The 21,434-nt window shown below is 39.3% G+C and overlaps 1 protein-coding gene across 2 annotated transcripts in view; it reads left to right on the forward strand.

Annotated features, from left to right (window-relative positions):
- The window catches only part of LYPD6B (LY6/PLAUR domain containing 6B), a 58,516-nt gene extending 37,692 nt beyond the window's left edge, over positions 1–20,824 (forward strand). Inside the window, exons 2-6 of one of the 2 annotated variants that reach the window (XM_055813095.1) lie at positions 10,444–10,540; positions 11,827–11,980; positions 13,084–13,182; positions 14,131–14,261; positions 15,695–20,824. In XM_055813095.1, the coding sequence (XP_055669070.1) occupies positions 11,866–11,980; positions 13,084–13,182; positions 14,131–14,261; positions 15,695–15,859 (510 nt within the window). In that variant the 5' untranslated portion in view covers positions 10,444–10,540; positions 11,827–11,865 and the 3' untranslated portion in view covers positions 15,860–20,824. Of the gene's footprint in view, positions 1–10,317; positions 10,541–11,826; positions 11,981–13,083; positions 13,183–14,130; positions 14,262–15,694 lie in introns of those variants that run through there. The other variant, XM_027793854.2, reaches the window with a different exon arrangement.
- The last annotated feature ends 610 nt before the right edge of the window (positions 20,825–21,434 follow it).

A 21,434-nucleotide genomic window follows, 5' to 3' on the forward strand; every position in this document is an offset into this window, starting at 1 on the left:
GCTGCAAATAGGTGCAGTTTTGGATGTCTGCTTCTCTTGGAAAAGGAGAGTTATTGGGCTAAGTGAAAGTGCATGGGAGGATCTGAAATTTAAAATCCAAACAACTAAAAAATAGAGGAGATGGAGCATTTGGGTCTTGCGTTGGAGCTTAGTCTACTCATACCAATTCATAAATCTTGGAAGAAAGTCTGCTGCAAAACAACTAATGACATTTCGGATGCAGAAATTGGCATTCACTTCTAAAATACAATACTTACTTTCATGTTTTTACTCAGAGTTGCCTTACCTGCCAGGGATTTATTATTGTTAGTAAAGTGGGATTTTTAATTTTTTTTTCCTACTTGCAGTGTTTTTCTGTTTAGCATTACTCTTGATTTGTGAACAGGAAATGAATGAAACAGAAGATTTGCCAACTTTAATTTGTCAAATTAAATCCTGCACATTGCAGGCAATATGTATAGTAAATACATCTCCTCACCCAGAGGCATTCTTACTGTTACTTGCTACCGCACTGCCAGTTTATTTAAGAAGTACCATTGTCTTTTGGGCAGAAAAGTGCAGAGGCAGAGTTGTCTGTTTCTATTGCTCTTCTAATTGAATCAAAACTAGCTTTTAGTTCAGATCATAAATTACTTCCTATGTTTTGTTTTATTATTCCATTGACTTGACTGAAAGGAGTAAGCAGCGAGGCTTTATCAAGTATTAGACTTTGAGAAATACAAGCCAGTCTCTGCTCTGCAGGAAACCCAGAAGCTAAAGATGATTTCTTCTCAGAGAGGACTTAAGAGATGTGAAGATAGCGAAGACTATTTGAAGTGTGAATAGCTGTACTGTGCTTGGAAAATATCACAAAGGGCTAGGATGGTACTGGATAGAAGCAGTTCCACCACTTTAATTATAAAACTCTTAGGTAACCTCCTCTAGCAAGTGAGACAATTTCCCTGCCTTGATAGCATCATACTAAAGAGATAAGGAAGAGGGGAAAAAAAAGAAAGAAACAGCTGAGAAATGGGAAATGTGTCAGGGGAGGGGAATATTTGTACTAGACAAACCCAAGATTCTTGGTTGCTTTCTTTAGAACAAAGACCATGAATCACTCTTTTTCAGCGTGAAGAGATGAGAAGAGGTACCCCTGTCCCTTTGGTGGTAATAAAACAGGTGTTGGGATTGGATTTTTTTGTGCAGTAGACTTTTACCTGTTTCTTTCTAATATTCAGTATGCTACTAAGTTGAGGATGGGACCATTCCAAATAGTTAAGATTTGTAAGATAGCCAGCGGCAACTGCCAGGGAGATGGGGGAGCTAAGGCTGTAAGAAGTAAAAGGGACTAGCTGGAAGTTTGCTTAAAAATAAGAGTGACACTTTAGTGAAAAATAGTATTAAAAAATGCTATGAAATGCTATATGTCTGGCCTGGACAATGATGAAAAAACCAGAAATGGTGATGTTTGGGTTTTTCAGAATCCTGGGAATGTTTCCTTAGCTGCTGTAGTATCCAAGGCTCAGCCTGTAGCAAATAAAGCAAGTAACTGCAAGATGATGGAAGTGTGATTTTCTTTTAGCTACTATACATAGGCATGTGATCCCAGTCCTAGAGCATGGATGCTTATGGTGAAGGGCAATGAGAGAAACTGTACCAAATGGGTTATTTTCAAATAATTTTAATTCAATATTATTATATTTGATTATTAATGCTTACTGCCAAGTTGTGTCTATAAAAATGGAAGCTAGGTGCTTCTGCTTCAGAAATGTGAGCCTTAGAGGAAGAAAGCAGTGCAGTGTTTGGGTTTTGCAGTTGAAGATATGGCATATATGTCAACACAGCTTTTGTAAACCTGTGAAGGGGAGCTTTTCATGTTTGTATTGTCCCTCCCCTTGAAATGAGGGCAAATCACTTTTCTCTCACAATGCAACAGAAGGCTGACTGAGGCTGTTCAAATAACAAATTGTGCCAAATACTGCTTGGGGGTGATAGTTCTCAGTAAAAATTGAAATTTGCTTTTTGCTGTTCCAGCTGCCTGGATTAGAGTGCTGATTGGAAGTAGATGCCATTTTACACTAGGTTGGATTGGATGGGTCAGCAATTTATTAAGCCTGGTACATTTAAAGCATTTCAAAACAAACAAATTACTCTTAAGCCTTTTTGTAACTGTGTAAGGAATTGAAACAGACTTTGTTGATACTCTTAGAAAAATAAAGCCATTCTCTCCTTACCCCTTTTTATCTCTTGCTTTTGCAGAATTCATGTACCTCTGGACATATCTTCTAAGTAAATCTTTCCTGAAGAAGACAACACTGTGAAATATATGTGTAGATATATTCTGTCATGTATGTTAACATTTTCCTAAAAGACATCATCAAAATCATTCTCCTCAATGTTAGCTTTTCAGGTAACCCTTTAGTGGTAAATAATGGGAGTGAAAAGTTCAGCTAGAAGGGGCTCTAGGAAGCAGGGTACTGCAAGCAGGGGTCCTTGGCTTGGAAATCAGGTTTTCAAAATCTCTCAAGTAGAAAAATCTTCCTCTGTAATTTAGGAAGCCCTATTTGAAGTATCCATTGCTTCAGAGTGGAGTAGCCTGAGATTTCAAAGAGAAAACTGGGGGAAAATGCACAATTTGGGTTCATCTACCTAAAACTGCATCTGCAAGGCTGTTTGCTTGAGATGTTATTTCGGCAAGCTGTAGGGCAAGGCAGAGTAATGGGAATTGCTCACATACTTGCTTAGTTTTCAGTGACTGAAAGGTACATGCTTTAGAAATGTGGAAGAGGGGGAATTTTGTGCACAAAGTATTTTTCAGAAGTGTAATCAGTGACACTGTGATTAATTTTTTGTTCAAAACTAGTTATGTTACAGTGCTAATAATGTTCTATGTGATGTCTGACACCGAGCTGCAGTGCACAATGCGATTTCAGGGAAGGTACTTTTTATGTCAATTGGATAGTTGCTCCTGTGGTAGATTCTGTGTTGACTTGAAGTAATCAGAATTTCACTCTTTCCCTGCCTCTAGTACATACATTTGCAATGCAAATCAGTCCTTTTAAGAAACATAAACATCAAGTAGGCCATGAAGATATAACCCGCAAAAGATTTCTGCTTTTCAAGTTACATTTTTAATAAGGATTTTAATTCAGATATGCATATTTCTTAGAAATGGGACTTCTGACATCTTGAAATGAGTTCAGGTTCTTCTGAACAAAACTTTCTTAAGGAGTTCAATATGAAGACAGACTGTTTTTAACTGATTTTTAAAGTTAATGCATTCAATAGCAGGAGTTTGTTGTTGCAGTTCCCTGGGCATAGCATAGCAGAACTGGGAACTGCTGGTATCTCTCCAGAAGCATTTGCAGCCATTCCTGGTGCATTCGAGGAGATTAAATTGTTTGTGATTTCAAGGATTGCGTAGTAAGAAGCTGATAGAAACATGAGGCAAAGATACTATCAGACAAGTACCAGCACTATAAATTTCACACATTAAGCCCTGCCAATATAAACCAGTAGTTAACTCTCTGTGTGGGTTTTTTCAATTGCAGTGCAGATTAGTTTTTGCTACTGCCTTGAACTGGCATAAACTGCTGGTGGAAGGGCATTGCTGACCATTTTCTTATTACTGGGAAAGTGAAGGCAAAATAGTCCCTGTAGTGTTGTGTTATTGTAGAAAATGTAGTACCTATGCTTTAGTGAAGTGTCCTGCTGTAGGAAGTTAAAGGATGTTTCACCATGAGAGCTTGGACCCTGACAGTACAATAAAACTAGACAAAGTTGGTTTACCTTTTCTTCATATTCTTTCAGCGCAAAATGTGAGTTTGTATTGGCACATACACAATACTGAAGCCTTTGTGACTTGGGAAAAGGTTGCAACTAAGACTGGAGGAAAGGGCAGGGGAACTGATTTTTTTGTGCCCTTTATTCTTTCTAAACAGGTAGGAAAAAAACCACCAAAGTGGTGAGGTAAGGACCAAGAGTAAAGTAAAAGGCTGATGTCAGGGAATTCACTCCAGACATCAGTATTGGGTAAAAAAGCACGCTTTTCAGGTTTATGAACTTAGCTGGTGTGTAGCTTAAATCTTAGTTTTGAAATACAACTGAATGTGAAGCTTGTGAAAAATGTTCTTTGCAATGCAGAGGCTGTCATACCTTCTAATTTGTCTGATGCCAGGGGGCTGTTCTAGGTTCAAACAGATTTTGGTGAATTTAAGATTTGAAGTAGGATTGTATGCAAGCACTCTTTTCTCTTAGCAAATCTTTTCTGTGTGTATTTCAATTTAACATTTTAATTTGAAAGGGAATGTAATATTTATTTTACAAGTGGGAATCATGTAGGTTCTCATTTCTGTTGTCTAGAATTTTGTCATATGTTTTATTATCTAGAATGGTATATGTAACTTTGTGTCATATGTTTTATTATCTAGAATGGTATATATAACTTTGTGGCATATGTAACTGTGTGTATTGGGCATAGTTTCTGTTAGAAACTAGATTTCACTCGGAAAAACAGGCATTAAAGCCAAGGCATATTTCTGAGGCTGAATTTAACTGGCTGAAGATCTTCATTTTCCATTTAATAATAATTAATGGATGGTATATAGAAATACACAAGTGTCTCTTGATTTCGTTGGAGCAATGTTGTTGTTGTCCCACCTCTCTCATGTTCCAAAATACGTCTTGAAGAACTTCATTCGTGTGCTATGTGCAGTTAAGTAGTATTACCTTGTAGTCTTGCTGAATGTGAGTAACTTTAGCTTGGGAGGAATAAAGAAGTCTTTTAAATATTGACTTGTTGAAGGATACTGAAGATCAGAATTTTGTTTTCTACTTGCAGCTGGTTGGGTGTTCAGTGGGGCCACTGGTTCATGCAAACTGGGGTCCCAATAGCTTGTGTACAGAGAGGTAAGTCTGCTTAACTTCTGTCCCACTATTTGTAGGGAGGGCTAACTAGTTAATAATGATCTAATCCACTGAGGTATTTAACAAAATATCCTGTAAAATTAATATAATTGAACCGATTTTTACAAAAGTGCTCTGATGTTCTCAAGGAAAGAAAAAAAAATGCTGGTTATTCCTATAATCTCTTTTCTTTAGAGTAATAATAAGTTCCTATTTCCAGTCTTGTGCAGGTGGGAGAGATTTAAAACAGTTGCATACGTGATATATAGAAACTGAAGTGTAAAACTGTCGGTTGTCCATAGCTTTGACAAAGTGCAGTTCTTTAAGGAAATTATGTACTTGCAGAAGGGACTAAGAAATTTATCTCTCATTATTATATTTTTAGGTAGAATAAATTATTTTCCAGAGGTGATCAGGGATTCTGAATTTTAAAATAAATGTCAGTGCTCAAGACTAGTTTTTGCTGAGCAGTTTTGGCTATAAGAGGAGTAAGATGTAATACAGTTTTCATTCCATGGATCTTCTCTTTTGTATGAGCTTAAACACAAATACATGTTTTATCCTTGCAAGTACTTCACTTGAGTGGTATTGCTCAGATTTATCATGGTAATCATACGTTATTTTTTTTTCCAAATCATTGCAGTTGTATGTATTGTGTAGTCAGACACCTCCATGTCTCGCAATCTGTTTGCATCACAGCTTCCCATGCCAGAATTATACCCCAAGCTAAATAATGCTGTCATTACCAGATTTGGATGTGTTTTACTTTTATAAGATCTTAGATAAAGAACTCTATAATTTCTTGTAATTAAGGCCAAATTTAATTCCAGGCATGGTTAAGCGTGCTGTGGGTGAAGGTAAAGGAATGTGTTGTGTTAAAAAATAAAGTTGATAAATTTTATTCTGTCAGTGTTACTAGTTGCAGATGTCTTTCAGTCTAATGTAAAATCTATTTTCCTGTGTTATTCCGTACTAATATGACATGCTGTAAGGCAAAAATTCAGAAGATGGAGACTTAATTCAGTAGGTAAGAAAAGGTAGAGCTTGTGTAACAAATACTTTTAATTTGCAGACCTGTAATAGTATTTTGGGGGGGTTTAATCCTGCAAAATATTCCCCCCTCCCCTTGTTTTTTTGGTTTTTTTTTTGTTTTGTTTTAAATGTGCTCCACCCATTTCGCAAAGCAAGTGAGGGTTTTCTCTTATTTGTTCCATTCAGTTATTCGCGCCATGAGTTTTGAAGTGGGGTAAATGGTTGCTTACAGATCATGTTGAATGGTCTCCAGAGGAAAGCAGGAGAATGGCAGTATTTGTCTAAGAAATGGGGAAGCCAGGGAGCTATTTTTGTCCTTTTAGGTAAGCTGGAGTGTCAGTTTTGGCCTTTCTGATTTGTTGTAGGGAACACCTGATGATGTCAGGTGTTGGTTTTAACTTTTTCAGCCCTTAACATACATACCTTTCTGCCTATGTATTTCTAACTCTTATGTCCTGAAGTGGTATTTAACAAGCTTAACATAAGCATTTGCAATTATCTAATAGCACCTGAAAATTGCTTACTAAATGACAGGAGGAAGTTTCATTTGCATTCCATATCTGATGTTAAATCTGCTAATCTTCCACAGAGTCTGCCAGGAAAAACAATGTAGACAGACTTGAATTTTATTAAAATCAGAAATCAAGCACACTGTTTCCTGCTCTTCTGTTACATGCTGCAAGATAAACCTTAAAACCTTCTGGAATATATTAATTATTTCAGCCATTGTATTCCTCATTGTTTTCTTGAAATGTGCTTTAGTTACAAGGTCTCTACAGAGCATATATATTAACAGCCCTTCCCTCTTGTGTCATCTTCCCTCACCCCCGGAAAGCTGTCTCCATGTTCACTCTTGTTTATATTAGTTAATCTTCGGCATTGTGACAGTTTTTCCCTTTATTAATGAGAGTTCCTAATTGGGCATAATGAAGTGTTTACTCATGCTACTATATAATGCTATATGAAAGCACAAGAGAGATAAGAGACTATGAAGAAAATAAACATTTTGAAGATTTTGGGTAAGATATGAAAGCCATTTTTTTGGCCAATATTTTCCTGTTTTATTTGGGAATGAGTTCTGGTGCAGCTGTGTAACCAAGACTGTGTCAAACAACATCCATTATTTATTGGCCTGGTTAGCAAACAAGGACACCTTTGACTACATCAAATTGTGAGGTCGATTTACTGTTCTTTGCACCAACTGAAGCCTAGCTTTTCTGTATTTATATTCTCTAAAATTTTCCGTTTCGCATGAGCTTCTCTGGGGAGAGCAATAGGAACTTGGGGGCGGGGAGCAGGAGAGGGCTTGAGTTTGTAGAAAGCCGGTACAAGTGGAATTGTGCCTTTTATTTGCTATCCAGGTGCATCAGTCAAGTTACAGAGCAGTCTCCCCATAAAGGCAAATTTTCCTTAACCTGGTAGAAACTGCAGGAAATATATGTTAAGGAGATAAATTTTGCAACTGTTACGCATTGAAATGATTCAATATCCTTTCTTCCTACAGAGTAAAATTGAAAGAATTAAATGCTGTTGAGCTGCCCAAAATGTAGTCAGTTTGCTACTTGATTAAGACTGATTTGCCAATTTAAAAATAACTTGCTTGTGATATTCAAAGGGAATAAATAGAGCTATTTTGCAAGGGAACCGTGAAGAAGGATGTTGGCACTAGAGGCAGAGAAAAGGTTCTTCTCATACTTTAAGGACACGAGCTGTGGGAGCAAGCCCAGAGGGGGCCACGGAGATGGGCAGGGGCTGGAGCCCCTCTCCTGGGAAGCCGGGCTGGGAGAGCTGGGGCTGTTCAGCCTGGAGAAGAGCAGGCTCCGGGGGGGCCTTAGAGCAGCTCCCAGCGCCTGAAGGGGCTGACACGAAAGCTGGGGGGGGGGCTTCTTACAGGGGCACGTGTGACAGGGCACGGGGGTGGCTTTGAGCGCAGAGAGGGCAGATGCAGGTCAGAGATCAGGAAGAACCTCTCCCCGTGAGGGCGGCGAGGCGGTGGGCCAGGCTGCCCAGAGCAGCTGTGGGTGCCCCATCCCTGGCAGTGCTCCAGGCCAGGCTGGATGGGGCTGGGAGCAGCCTGGGCTGGGGGGGGTCCCTGCCCGGGGCAGGGGTGGGAACTGGGTGGGCTTTAAGGTCCCTTCCAACCCAAACCATTCTGTGATTCTATGATTTTACCAGCAACACTTAAGCAGTGTGTGTGCATTAGGACCTGATACTGCCCTGTTGGAGTCAGTGAAGGCTGGATCCCTGTTTGACCAGGGAGACAAGAGCAAGGAAATCAGGATCAGAGCACATGGATCTGAAAATTGGTACCTACTTGTACTGAAATTACTGTATTTATAACTCCATATGTTGGCATCGGTTTCTGTACCTTTCCTTCATTTTTAATTTTAATAAAATTTGAGATACAGCAGTTCTGATTTTGAGCTAGTACTTTGCATGTAAAGAGACATTATGGTGTGGTGTCATAGCAAAGGATACAGAGCTGAAGAAGGTACTGAAAGACTGCTGTGTGGCCCCCTCCTAGGGCTTGGGGACCAGCTTATCCAGGCCCAGGTAACAGGTGACCTTCTGAAAGGCTCGGTTTAGCGCAGTGTTGCTGGCTGTGCTGTCCCCTTGCCTCTGTCTTCTGCGAGTGGAAATGTTGAGCTGGGGGAGGTAGGGAAGTCTGGCTCAGCACAGTAAAATTCCACCTTGCTGTGAAAAGTAGCTTTAATCTCTCTGCAGAGGCATGAGGGGCTGTACTGAGTCAGACCAAACATCTCATCATTCCGTGTTTGGACTCCAGTAATGGATGACCCGAGATACCTATGGGAAGGGATACGGGAAGAACAACTTAATGGAGTGACAGGAGGGATGTGTCTCCTACATCAGAAGAAGGGGGCATTGCTGAAGAGCTGGCTAATTCAGTCGTGCATAATTGTGTTTCATATTCATATTCTGTGCTTGGGGGTATTTTTGTTTTTAAATTGCCATGTAAGAATTCTCCTCTGTGTGGAAAACAAAGATCTCCTAAGTTAGCCTTTGTGCATGTTTACTTGTTATTTTTTTCCCAGATTGGCTATTTTCATGGAAAGTATAATTTTACAGAAATCATGCTAATGTATTTTGCTTCTGATACCATTTTGTTATTACATTGACTTTAGCTTTTCAACTAATTCAGAATAATGGTTATAATATTAATGAAGGGGTTTAGCGCACTATGGTGGCTCCTTCACTTGGTTAGATCATGGAAATCTGATCCAAAATACCATGAAGCAGAAGAGTGGGGTGGGACAATATGGGGAATTATTCTCTATGAAGAAAAGAAGAAATATGTCAGCTGGAATAGATATTCTGTCACCTCTGGATACTGGGATAAAAGGTTATTTTGTGAGCAAAAATTTATTTGAAGAATCTTAGATACAGATGGCAAAGGATGGAGTTTTAAGCACTAACTTAAAATGAACTGTGTAAAACAAAAGGAACTTGAGGGAGAGATGTCCCCAGCGTAGGCTGGTAGAGCTAAGAATGCTAGAGGAAGGAGAAATTAAGTTGGATCATAAGTGTGTTGGATCATTCCTGAATTGTAGTAGCAGCACTGTCTCCTCTTTTCCCTTTCTTCTGTCCTGGATAATGCCACATTCTGCTGATCTGTCTTGGAAAATATTAAAGGGTCATGAAGTAGATTTTGGACACAACAGTTGAGTGACAGAACATGATGTGAGGTTGACTTGTCAGCAGAAAAGCATCCAGTCGTGATGGACAGGTTTGTCTCTCAACAAATTAAAAGGAACCACCAAAACTAAGTGTACATTTGAAATGTGCACCTTGAGTATGTGCTAGTGAGGCAAGTCAAGCAGGTTATAAACAGCCCATCTTTAATGCTGCAGAATATCACTATGCAAATATTGTGTGCTTAATTGGAGAGAACTGTAACTGTGTTTTAGATGTATTTTGGATTTTGCAGTGGCATTAAGGATTTAACCAACATTTTTATGTTTCTGTTTCAGTAAGGAACAAACTGTTGGGGATCTGTTTGCTTCATGGTTTGCTAATAACCTTAAATCTGAGGCTGTTGATTGTCTTTCTTTTAGGTTACGTTGCTGCTGATTAGTGCTTCTGTTTTGGTCATAGCATGTGTTGAAAGTCTGGGCACCTCTTGAGTGTGAAACCTGTTTTCATCTGATATAGTCAGATTCTGCTAAGGTCATTGCCTGAATAATGTTTTTCCCTTGCAAGAAAAGTAAAGTCATCCTTATGGAAGGACTGAGTAGTCTCATTGCTTCACTTCTTGTCTTTTCATTTGTCTTTTATGACATTGGGCTATCAAAGGAAGGAAGGGATCTGTATTTCTGCAGTAGGATAGCACTCAATAAGGCGAGCCATACTGTGTAGTTCAGGTGCTTCTTTGGATATTTTGTTATAAAACCCACCACTCTTCTAGGTTTCTATTTTAATTTTCAATATAATTAAGGACATACAGTGTTTCAGCTAATTAGTTCCTTCAGGACAGAATTATGATGATCAATTGCTGTTTGTTTTCCACAGATTCTTCTTCATAGTCCTTCTTTTGGTACTGGGCTATAGTCAGAAGAAATCTGCACCATCAACCAAAAATAGTCTTGGAGGTACACTGGAAGCAGAGGTATGCTGTTGCTTTCTCAGTATCTACTGAAATATATTCATAAAGCTGTGATTTAAAAAGCACATCTTAAGTAGGATGGCTAAACTCCCAATGCATGAAGTTGAGTAGTTTGTTGGCAAAACCATCTTTCAAATAATTCCCGTCTGTGTCAATGGGGGAAAACACCAAACCAGAACAAAAAAATAATGGGGAAAAAGAAGGAAATCCTTTGACTTCTCTGTCATGCTCTTGAGTACCATTTTCAGTTTAGTGCTTGGGTTCATTCAGGGCTTCCTGCGAAGGCTTAGTGTACATCTACATCGGCCTGCACAGGGGCGTGCAGAGAGAATTCTGAACGAATGCCCTTGGCAGCTCAGAGCAACGTCTCTGGTTTGGCAGGGCCCTCCACGCAAGCTTGTTTCTCCTGCTGGGAATTTGCATGGGCAGAGTGCCATTTAAGCTGATTCTGCTCTTTAATATCTGAACTAGGTCTCCAGTATCACTGCATTTTGCCATAGATACCTCTGCATGTGTGTATGTATATGTACATCTAAATATCAAACTGATCAAAATGTTCATTGATTAGTTGTTCTTCTGCATGAAGCCTTACTGAAATACCTGGGGGACCCCACATAAATGTGCAAAGCACGCCCAAGCCGTTTATCTCATCTCTCTGAATGTTCTGCTTTGCAGTTCTCTGAAACTTGTGTGCCCTCACCAGGCATCTTCCTTAGCATTTCCTTGGTGTGCACTTTAAAAAGAAACAAATCTAATTTACACTCATGTTCTTTGATGCTGTACCGAGTGCGCTTACAGTTCAGATGATGTAGCTTATCTGAAACCAACAGACATACATTGATCTATATTGGATAAGGCACTGGTTTTGGATTCTAGGCTGTTTGGTTAAAAACATTGTCTGCATTTTGCTTGCTTTAATGGTATTGTAATCCTGTCTGTTTCAAGTAGGAAGTAAAGGAGCTCAGGTTTTGTGTTGAATTTTAGGAATGCTTACACAGAATCTGTAAGATTGACATTGCTTAGAAGGACAAATAGATTGAAGAAATAATGTTAACTTTTTTTAAGTTTGTGGAAATTCAAGTGCTCTGTACGGGATCCTGGCCAGCAGAAGGCAGTAACTGCTCAGCTTTGCATTATCATTGCATGCTTGCTTGCATTAGCTCTCTTCACAGTATAGATCTACAGACTGAATTTTCAAGGTTTCAGGAGTAGTTCATAGGAAATGTATTGTTCTACATGCTCAGTTCTTTATGATTCCCCCTGAATAATGTGCTCCCTTTCTTTCCTAGGCCTGAGAGTTTTGCTTTTCATGTACAATAATACTCAGCATGTTGTTACTCTATCACATGCTGGTCGGAGCCTTTCTTCCGTTCTTCATCCTTTCAGAAAATTGGATTTCAGCTGAGAACATCAACTTTTACAATGTGAGACCTCCACTAGACCGTAAGTAGACAGCTTTTTTTGTGTATGCAGTTGTAGCTTAACGTTTTAGTTCATTACCATATTTTTTCAATCCTTTCCTTTTAGTTGTCTTCTTCAAACATGAGGGATAAAAAGTTTAAAATAAAAATACCCACAGCAGTTTATTTCTAAGATTTTATAAGTTGACTGAATGAAAACAAAGAATTGCATGGTTTGCTAACTTAAAGAGTGCATGAAAGCTTTCACATTTTAAGTGCTTTTATTATCTTTTTCTGTCTCTGAAATATCTTCCTACAGAGCAAATTATGCAGTGGATTTCTCATAAATAATACAGAACAGATGTTTTTGTCTTTTATCTTCTTGGGGGTTTTGTAAGGGAAAGAATAGGTGTGCTGTATGCAATTAATTCAAACTGAAGGTAATTAAAAACCTTGTGAGACCTGTGAAGCCAGTTGTCACTAATAGCATCATTTTTTTGCCTCTTATCTAGCATCAGAAGTGTTCTTTCCCTTCATTTAAGGGGAGAAGATTTTCATTATATGTATCATTAAAAAAGTCAGGACAGCTAAAGGTAGTAGGTATATATGTATGTCTAGGGACCTGTTATATAATGTAAATAAGATTTTTAAATAATGCTCTTGATACCTTTGTCAAATGGATCAAACTTATTCAGAGTTGGAGATCAAGGTCTGAAGCTGGTTTTGAAGGTATAGCTTTTTCATCAAAGCAATCAAAAGCCATTTGAATGTAGATTGTGTATCTGTACAAACATATGCAGATGTAGTATCATGTGCATATATATATATATATATATATATAAAAGATGTCCTCTCCTTCCTGTTTTTCCCACCAGTACTTAAATGGTATTTTGGACTGTAAGAGAAGGAAAAAAGGAGGAGATATTTTAAAGTTCAGGCATAACAAACCCAGTTTACATGTAAAAGCTTTCTACAAAGCTTGTTTCAGAAGTTTTATTTGTCTAACAGTGATGTATCATTGAAAAAATGTAAATGTATGTAATATGTTTTTGTAAGTATATGTGTACAAGCACTTACAGTATTATTTTGAGTGTTTTGTGTTTTTCTCAATACTTGTAAACTTACTATATTTTAATACTTTTAAAGCCACTCCATTTCCAAACAGTTTTAAGTGCTTTACTTGTGATAATGCAGCGGACAATTACAACTGTAACAGATGGGCTGAAGATAGATGGTGTCCTGAAAGTAAGTGCTCCTGTTTTAAGGAGATTCTTTATGATACTTAAATTTGCTTCTCCCTGACTCAGCCATCTTGTAGAAGTCTAACTGGGTAGGATTAACATGCCAACACGGTGGCGCCTTTCGTTATGTTATTAGTAATATTGAGTCATAAAATTTCTGCTGAGGTAAATATTTTGACCATTTCCAAGCGCAAAGCAACAGTGAAAAAAATACTTATTTCCGTATCTATATATGCAGAAATCATTTTACATAATATATAACAATGCATTATTAATATAGTGGTTAATGTGTTAAAAATATATCAATAATATACTTACTAATTATATATTTGTGTGTGTATATCTAGCTATATGCTTCCTAGGAATTAATTTTAAAGATGTTATTTAAAAAAAACCCTAAGAATTGCCTTTGTAGCCTTATCCCCTTCCTTCTGGATACCATCCCAAGATATAAAGGTCTCTCTAGGCTGTAGGCTTGCTTGGGAGCAGTGAGACCTGAATGATGAGGGACCATACTTGTATGGGAGAACGATAGATACATGGAAAAGAATGGAAATATGTTTCCTCATTTTTCTTTTCAGTGGTATTCACAGTAACAGTGGGAAAGGGGAAGAAATAAACTAAAGGAATGAGGAAACATCTCTGAAACAAAGCAAGCAAGAATGTGCTACAAAATAGAGTAAAGAATGAGAGATAAATGAGTAGATTATAGTGCTAATAAGTAGTTAAAATGATAGCAACCTTTCTGAAGGTTTGAAGGGGTGGTTAAGCTTAAGAGTTCATTACTAAGTAATTTCTTGCTAAATGGTATTTTGATGAAGATGAAAAATGCTTTATACAGCCAAAATAAGTAATTTTTGTAGGAATATTTTGCTGAATTGTGTGAAGTTTGTAAATGCCATAAAAGAAGGCATACTTTATGCAAATAAACATTTTAAATTTTATTTTGTAGGTACTCAGTACTGTTTGACAGTTCATCTCTTCACAGACCACGGGAAAAGTACATCAGTCACCAAAAAATGTGCTACTGGAGAAGAATGCCATTTTGTAGGCTGCCACCGTCACAGAGAAAGTGGCCACACAGTAAGCACTGCTCTTTGTAGAAGAGCAGCACATTGGGTTTGAGGTTTGCATTTCAGTACTTGGTTTTTCCTGCTGAGCTGAAGAGGATGCAGTAAGATATGCTCTCCAGTATTTAACAATAGAAATCAGGTTTCTGTGACAGAAGCATGACTGCCCCCTTCTTCCTGCTTTCCTATCTGTGTTGCTGTGTGACGGGATGTAATAGCAACTTCTAAAGAAACACCTGAGCTTTCTGGGGCATTGCTAGCGTGCACCCAATGCGTGGGCCTTGTTCCTGAGTTCTGAGTAAGGTGCTCAGGTAGGCTTTGTAGCCTGCACCGATGCCTGTGGTGCTGCTGCGGCTCTGTCACTGTCAGCGCTTGGGCAAGCCAGACTGGGAGTTAGGTAGGCCAGTCGTGTCTGTGCATAACATGGCTTGGATAATACCACACTGTACACAGAGCAAGACTGTATTTGTCCACGAAAGCCATGCTCTTAAGCAAGAGCCAACTGAGTTTTTGTTGCATGACAAAAGCTAAAACTGCTGCATTCTCTCATCCTTGGGGAACTAGGTAAAAGTTTATTCTGAATAATCAAGTGTATCCCACCTAAGTATTTTTCACTGCAGTGAAGTGTGACGCACTAATTCCTTAGTAGTTGAGAAGGGTAGTTAATGTTACTTTTAACATGAAGGGTTTCAGACACCAAAAACGAAGCAGACAACGTCCATGTTAAATATAAGAGGATCTCTGTGTTATCTGAATCAACTTCCATTCATTTCAGCAGGTTCTGGTGGACTGAGGGCATGAAATGATTATGCAGCCTGCCACCTTCTGCATTTTATCTTAGAAGAGTTCTTGTGCCTTTGGATTAGATAAAAATGGGCATGCTCTTGGCTTTTCTAGTAAGGATTGTAAAGTAAGGAAAATTATTTTCAGATTCCCTCCTGAAAATCAGCTGTGTCAGTGGTTCTGTGGCACTAGAAACTGAAAAAAGGAAGTCTGAAGTTCAGTATGGAAAGCTGCACTGAATGCAAAAGCTTGAGGGGAAAAATGAATGGGAAGAGAGTATTTTACAGTCAGGCTTTTTTAGCTTAAAAAGCTGAAACCTGAAACATTCAAATGCATGGGTTTAGCTCTTGTGTTAGAAGGGGAAAGTGGCAGAAAGCTTCCTTTATTTTCTGCAATGTTCGTGAGCTTGTCAGTGCAGCTGACATGGCTGTATTACATCATATCACAGTTTCGAAGCCCCGTGACAGCTCTGGGTGATGACTTACTCTAGGTAGCCTATGCTGCGTGGTTTGGAAGGGAAGTTGTAGCATATATGCTCTGTCTGCTGCCAGGTGGAAGCAATGAATCTGTTGAGCTGTAACCTTTGCAACCAGTTGAAAGAACATCTATCTCTAAAAGCCACTGCTGAGTTACCCTATGTCAGTGATCTCCTTTTCTCAACAGGAATGTGTTTCTTGCTGTGAAGGCATGATTTGCAATGTAGAAATACCAACCAATCACACAAATGCAGTATTTGCTGTATTGCATGCCCGGAGAACATCGGATGGCAGCAGGCGGACAGTCGATGTTGCAGTGCTTGTATCAGTCATGATGATCTTGTTGTCGTGATGCAGCACCCTCCTGTCATGTCTGCTTGAGAGGGTCTGCCTTCCTGCAGGCTGTAAGAAGCTGTAAGAAGATTTTTTCAGTATGTGCAAGGAGAAATCACTAATACTTCTTAATTACAGAAAATGTAAAGGGACGGTGGAAGGACAAGTGTACATCATGAAGTCCTCGGATATTTTAGTGAAGATATTTCATATGGACTCCAGTATTTTTTCAAAAACAGTACAACAACCCACTGGTTGACTAGGCAGTGGGGTGAACTCAAATTATTATAACTCACTATTTTATGACGAAAAAAAAGCACATGTGCTTGGCATGATTTTTGAACAGAGACAAGTGTCTGTAGACAATCACTTTCCCAGGTGAGATAAAAAGGAACTTTCAATGGACAATGTGCCAGCAGATATCTCAATGGAAACTGTTTTTAAACTGTTTTTCATTGTGCATAAATAGCATGAAATTTCTTGTCTTGATCAACAGGCGTATTTAAGCTTATCTTTAGTTACAGTTTTCATAAATAACACGTATGGTTTTCATAGAGAACACATATGAGAGAAGTTTTTTTCTGTTTTGATCAGAGCTATCATTTCTACTGGAAATAGTACTTTATATCTTTCTTTTCTGTAAAATGTTGTCTCACACTCAGATTTTAAAACAGTGTGAAATTATGTATAATTTCTGTCCAAAACCTATGAACTGTTTGAGCACCTAAATCAGAATTCCTTCCCCCACCTCCCACCCCACCTCAAGGGATTATTTTCTTGCAATAGTCTCACGTCAGCTGAATCACTGTGATATTGTTGCAAGTGGTGGTAATACCGTGATTTTGAAATTACAGCTACAGTCAAGCAGCTAAGTTATCATAAAAATTGTAAGTGGGCACTTGGTATAAATAAGGAGAAAAGTCTACTGTGTTCTCTCTTGATTTGCAGAAGCTTCTCCAAGAAATATTGTTGCCCTCGATGGATCTTCAGCTTGTAAGTCAGCACTATTGGATGTCCCAGACCTCTGGACATCATTGTTATGTAGCTTTGCCACCCCTATTTGAAAAGTTTGGGCAAAGATTCTATTTTTCATTACAGTATTGGGGGGGGGGGGTTAATCTGCTTTATTTGCATAGTTTGTTTATTTGATTCTTTATCATTTAGATGACTGTTCGTCAATTAGATGAACAGCAGCAAATTTGACAACTAATACAGTTTAGATTACAGTTAATGTACTAAAAACTTTGTTGTTTTCCTTTGTGAACCTTGTGACGCAGACCAACATAAATAAGTTTTGTGTGAACTTTCACTCCTTCTAGCACAGAACACTGCTTTCCAGGGCTCTGATAGATCAAGCCTCAATACAGTTTTAATAGGTCAGACTTACAGAGACTGCACAGGTTACTTCTTTAATGCATGTGTTCTTTGCATTGCAGATGCCCTGATTGTAGAGACCAGCAGGTAGTGATGTTATATGACTTCTCAGTATAGTTTTATGTGATGCAAAATCCTAACAAACTTCAGCTGCTCCTGTTCGTAGAATCACTGCATCACAGAATGGTTTGGGCTGGAAGGGACCTTAAAGACCATCTCGTTCCCACCCCTGCCCTGGGCAGGGACCCCCCCCAGCCCAGGCTGCTCCCAGCCCCATCCAGCCTGGCCTGGAGCACTGCCAGGGATGGGGCACCCACAGCTGCTCTGGGCAGCCTGGCCCACCGCCTTGCCGCCCTCACGGGGAGAGGTTCTTCCTGATCTCTGACCTGCATCTACCCTCTCTGCGCTCAAAGCCACCCCTGTGCCCTGTCACACGTGCCCCTGTAAGAAGCCCCCCCCCAGCTTTCCTGCCGGCCCCTTCAGGCGCTGGGAGCTGCTCTAAGGCCCCCCCGGAGCCTGCTCTTCTCCAGGCTGAACAGCCCCAGCTCTCCCAGCCCGGCTTCCCAGGAGAGGGGCTCCAGCCCCTGCCCATCTCCGTGGCCCCCTCTGGGCTTGCTCCCGCAAGTCTGTGTCCTTATGCCAGGGCCCCAGAGCTGGATGCAGCGCTGCAGAGGGGGTCTTACGAGAGCAAAGCAGAGGGGCAGAGCCCCCTCCCTTGCTCTGCTGGCCGTGCTGCTGGGGATGCAGCCCAGGGAGCGGTTGGCTTTCTAGGCTGTGAGTGCACATTGCTGGGTCATGTTGAGTTTCTCATCCACCAACACCCCAAAGTCCTCCTCTCTTCAGGGCTGCTCTCAATCCATTCTCCGTCCAGCCTCTATTTGTGTTATACATGTGTCCTGCATGCAGGACCTCGCACTTGGCCTTGTTGACCTTCACGAGGTTCTCACAGGCCCACCTCTCAAGCCTGTCAAGGTCCCTCTGGATGAAGGCCAATGTTGTCAAGGTCCCCCTGTTTGCCCTATTGCGTTTCTTCCAACTTCCCACCATTTTCGTAAACTTTCTCTGACAGCCTAAGATATTACAGCACAGCTAAGGATTTGACCTAGCAAGGTTGAAGAATTGCATTTCACTTTTTTTCTTTTTCTAAATGATTTTATTCATTTATGAATATACCTATTTGATTGTGAATAAGATAGTTCTGATATTTTTCTAGTGGTTTCTTCTCATCTTAACTGAGATGGTTAAAATTATGATTAACTGTTGAAATATTTTTCTGGAAGCATGGATCATTAAGACCTAAAAGGAGATTCAAAACTGTTCTCTGAAAAATTCAAGTAACTATAAATTGGGATTTTTAAGCATAAATATTGGCTTAAATATTTGATGGTTTACATCTCTAGATATATGTTGGCTAGCAATTGAAAAACAGATTTTAAAATGTTTTTCGTCCTGTTTACATTGTAAAATTGCCTACACAATATTTTTAGAATATATAAATGTCTAAAAGTCAGGCTGTGATTTGCTGACAGACAATTGCATGGTTACAAAACTTGGATGGAAACACTTTTTCCTTTCCAATTACAAATAGTCCTTGCTGTCTCAGTCAAGGTTTTCCAGGCTCTGGGTTCTGATGACCATTGTTGTGCCATCCAACAGGCCAAGGTGCTGAGCATGTTTTGAGGAAATGTTTACTCTGATCAGTGGTCACCCCTAGGTAACAAACCTATAGTATTAACCTTGGTGGCAGACATAGTGACAAGCACATTCCATGTTTTTATCATTAAGTATCATCTTTTTGCTACGTGATCTACAGGGCACTTGAACTTCTTTCTCATGGGAAAATCATTCCAGGTTTGCTCTCTGCTCCAGGTTTGCTCTCTGCACAACGGGGTGTTCCTTAGTAAAATGAAAGCAAGTTTTGTTCCATGTTTCAGGTCATGGTATTTTTCCTGGGTTTGCCTCTAAGCACGAGGTGCTCCCGTAATTCATTCCTGGGGATAATTATTGCAATCTTAACAAGGCCTTAAAGTGCCCTATAGTCTTATATGAGTTTACTGTAAATAATTTACAATAATCTAAAGTGCTGACATTTGTTTACACTGCAAATGCCATTCCAGAGCATTTGGGAATGCCAGGGAGACCCTGGAGAGCTTCCCAGAGGGGTGGGCTCAGGGGCAGAGGGAAAGGGCTGCAGGTTCTCCGCAACTGCTGAAAGACCTTTTGGGAGGGGACGTCTCTGTGTGGGTTTGATTTTCTTGGTTGAACTGAAGCTTTGATTTTTTTCTTGTTTGCCACACTGAAAAGTTAAGAAATCTGCTTATAATTTAAATACTTAATGCATTTGGTAAAAAATTGTTTGGAATAAAAAAAAAATTTCCACGGAAGTGCCAAAATAGTATGCTTGATTTTAATTGTCATCTGTTTAAAATGAACAATAAAGACAGCAACCTGGGTATATGAAAGGATTTGGTGTTGCCAAAGGTTTATTTTTTAGCATAATAGAATTCCAGTAGCGGAGGATATTAAAGATGAGTTCTAGTCATCTTGATACATCAGTAACTTTGTTACTGCAAGGTTTAGGACTATTGTTTCTAGAAAAACAAATATGCAAAAGCTGTTAATGCAATGTTAATGCTGCACAAATAGGCACTTGGCTGAAGAAATACAGAATTTAAGAGTGAATATCAATTTCACCCTTTGCTGCATTTTACATATATAAAAACCTGTGTGCTTCTGATTATTTTAGGCCGATGTTCAATGCTAACTTTGTAGGAAAAGCAGTATGTGCTGATTATTAGAGAAACTAGCGCTAAAATACACCAGAGTGCATATTTTTGGCCTGACTAATGATTGACTGTGTAGGCAATCTTAATTTATGGTAGAAATTTTATATTTTAATAAATAGATTCAAGTATCAGCTATGTTTTCAGGTATCAGTCTGAAGCACTCACTAAGGAAGTTAAAAGAGTATTATGTGATTTGAGAAAAATAATTTTCAGGCGCTCCGCAATATATATAACTTGTGCATCTCTGTTTTGGTTCACAGATGTAACTTACGTATATATGACTTTTTAATGCCTAAATTAGCCATGCAACTTTGAAAATGGTGTTTCTGTAAACATTCATAATGTACAGAATGCACGTTCATAACTTTATGTGCAGAAAAGTGTTTGCTAATGCTTCTGTGTACATCCAGCTTCCAACAATAACAGGTTAAATACTGTATTCACACTCAGTAGTGGGGCAGATGTGCCTCTCCGAGTCAGCAGGCACTGGGTAAAATCAGTGGGTGCCAAACTCATGTGCTTTCATGGGCAAAAGGATCCCCTTGTGTTGCCCTTAGAACCTGAAAAGAAATCAGGAGTAAGAGCAAGTGCATCAGTTTGTGTAGCTGAGGAAAGAAAAGTGTCATTTTATGATGTATGTGTATAATGATGATTTATTATTTTTATTTTACATTGCACCAGACAGTCTATAGAAGATTAATTTTTAAAAGCTTAAATATAGGGAAACTTGTTTGCTATTCAGTGTTGGTTTGTATAATGCTTTCTTACTGCTGTGTTACCATTTTAAATCTTCTCTAGAAATAACACTTTTAATTAAAAATATTAAAATATTTGCTGGTGGAAAACATTTGTGGTGAAAAAGATAAAAATCCTTTTGCTGCTTATGACAACAAACCCGGTTGTTGGCACTGGGGTACTTGTTGAGCTGAAATTGCAGGAAGGGTGGATTCTGTGGCTCCTTCTCTTCTGATAGATGCTAGAAATTCATGGGGGGGGAGCCTAGGAGGGATCCTGAGTACAGCAAGGTAGGAGGGATGTGCAGCCAACCAAAGACACGAGGTCAGCAAGCCTAGACAGGAGAGCGCTTGAGCCCTGGGGCAGGCAGGGGGGAACAGGTTGTTATTTTTACTTTTCCAGTTGATGTTTGCAGGGACATCACATTTTTCATGGGGTGGAGATTCCCTTTTCCCCAGGCAGCATAAGTCAGAACCCTTTTAATGACGTGAAAGAGCTCTGCCACTTCAGGAAATGGGAATAGTGAGTAACCGTTCATCTCTGCTTGAGCCAGCCAAGAGAGACGCACCTTCCCATTGGATTCTCCCATGTATGCTAGACCAAACAGATGTGCTGCATGAGGATTTAATTCCGGTTTCTAGATGAGTCACCCTTCTTTCCTTGGATTTACATTGCAAGGTGTAGCGATGCAAATGTAGC

Source organism: Falco peregrinus, chromosome 8 (genome assembly GCF_023634155.1).
Source record: "Falco peregrinus isolate bFalPer1 chromosome 8, bFalPer1.pri, whole genome shotgun sequence".
Classification (NCBI taxonomy): domain Eukaryota; kingdom Metazoa; phylum Chordata; class Aves; order Falconiformes; family Falconidae; genus Falco; species Falco peregrinus.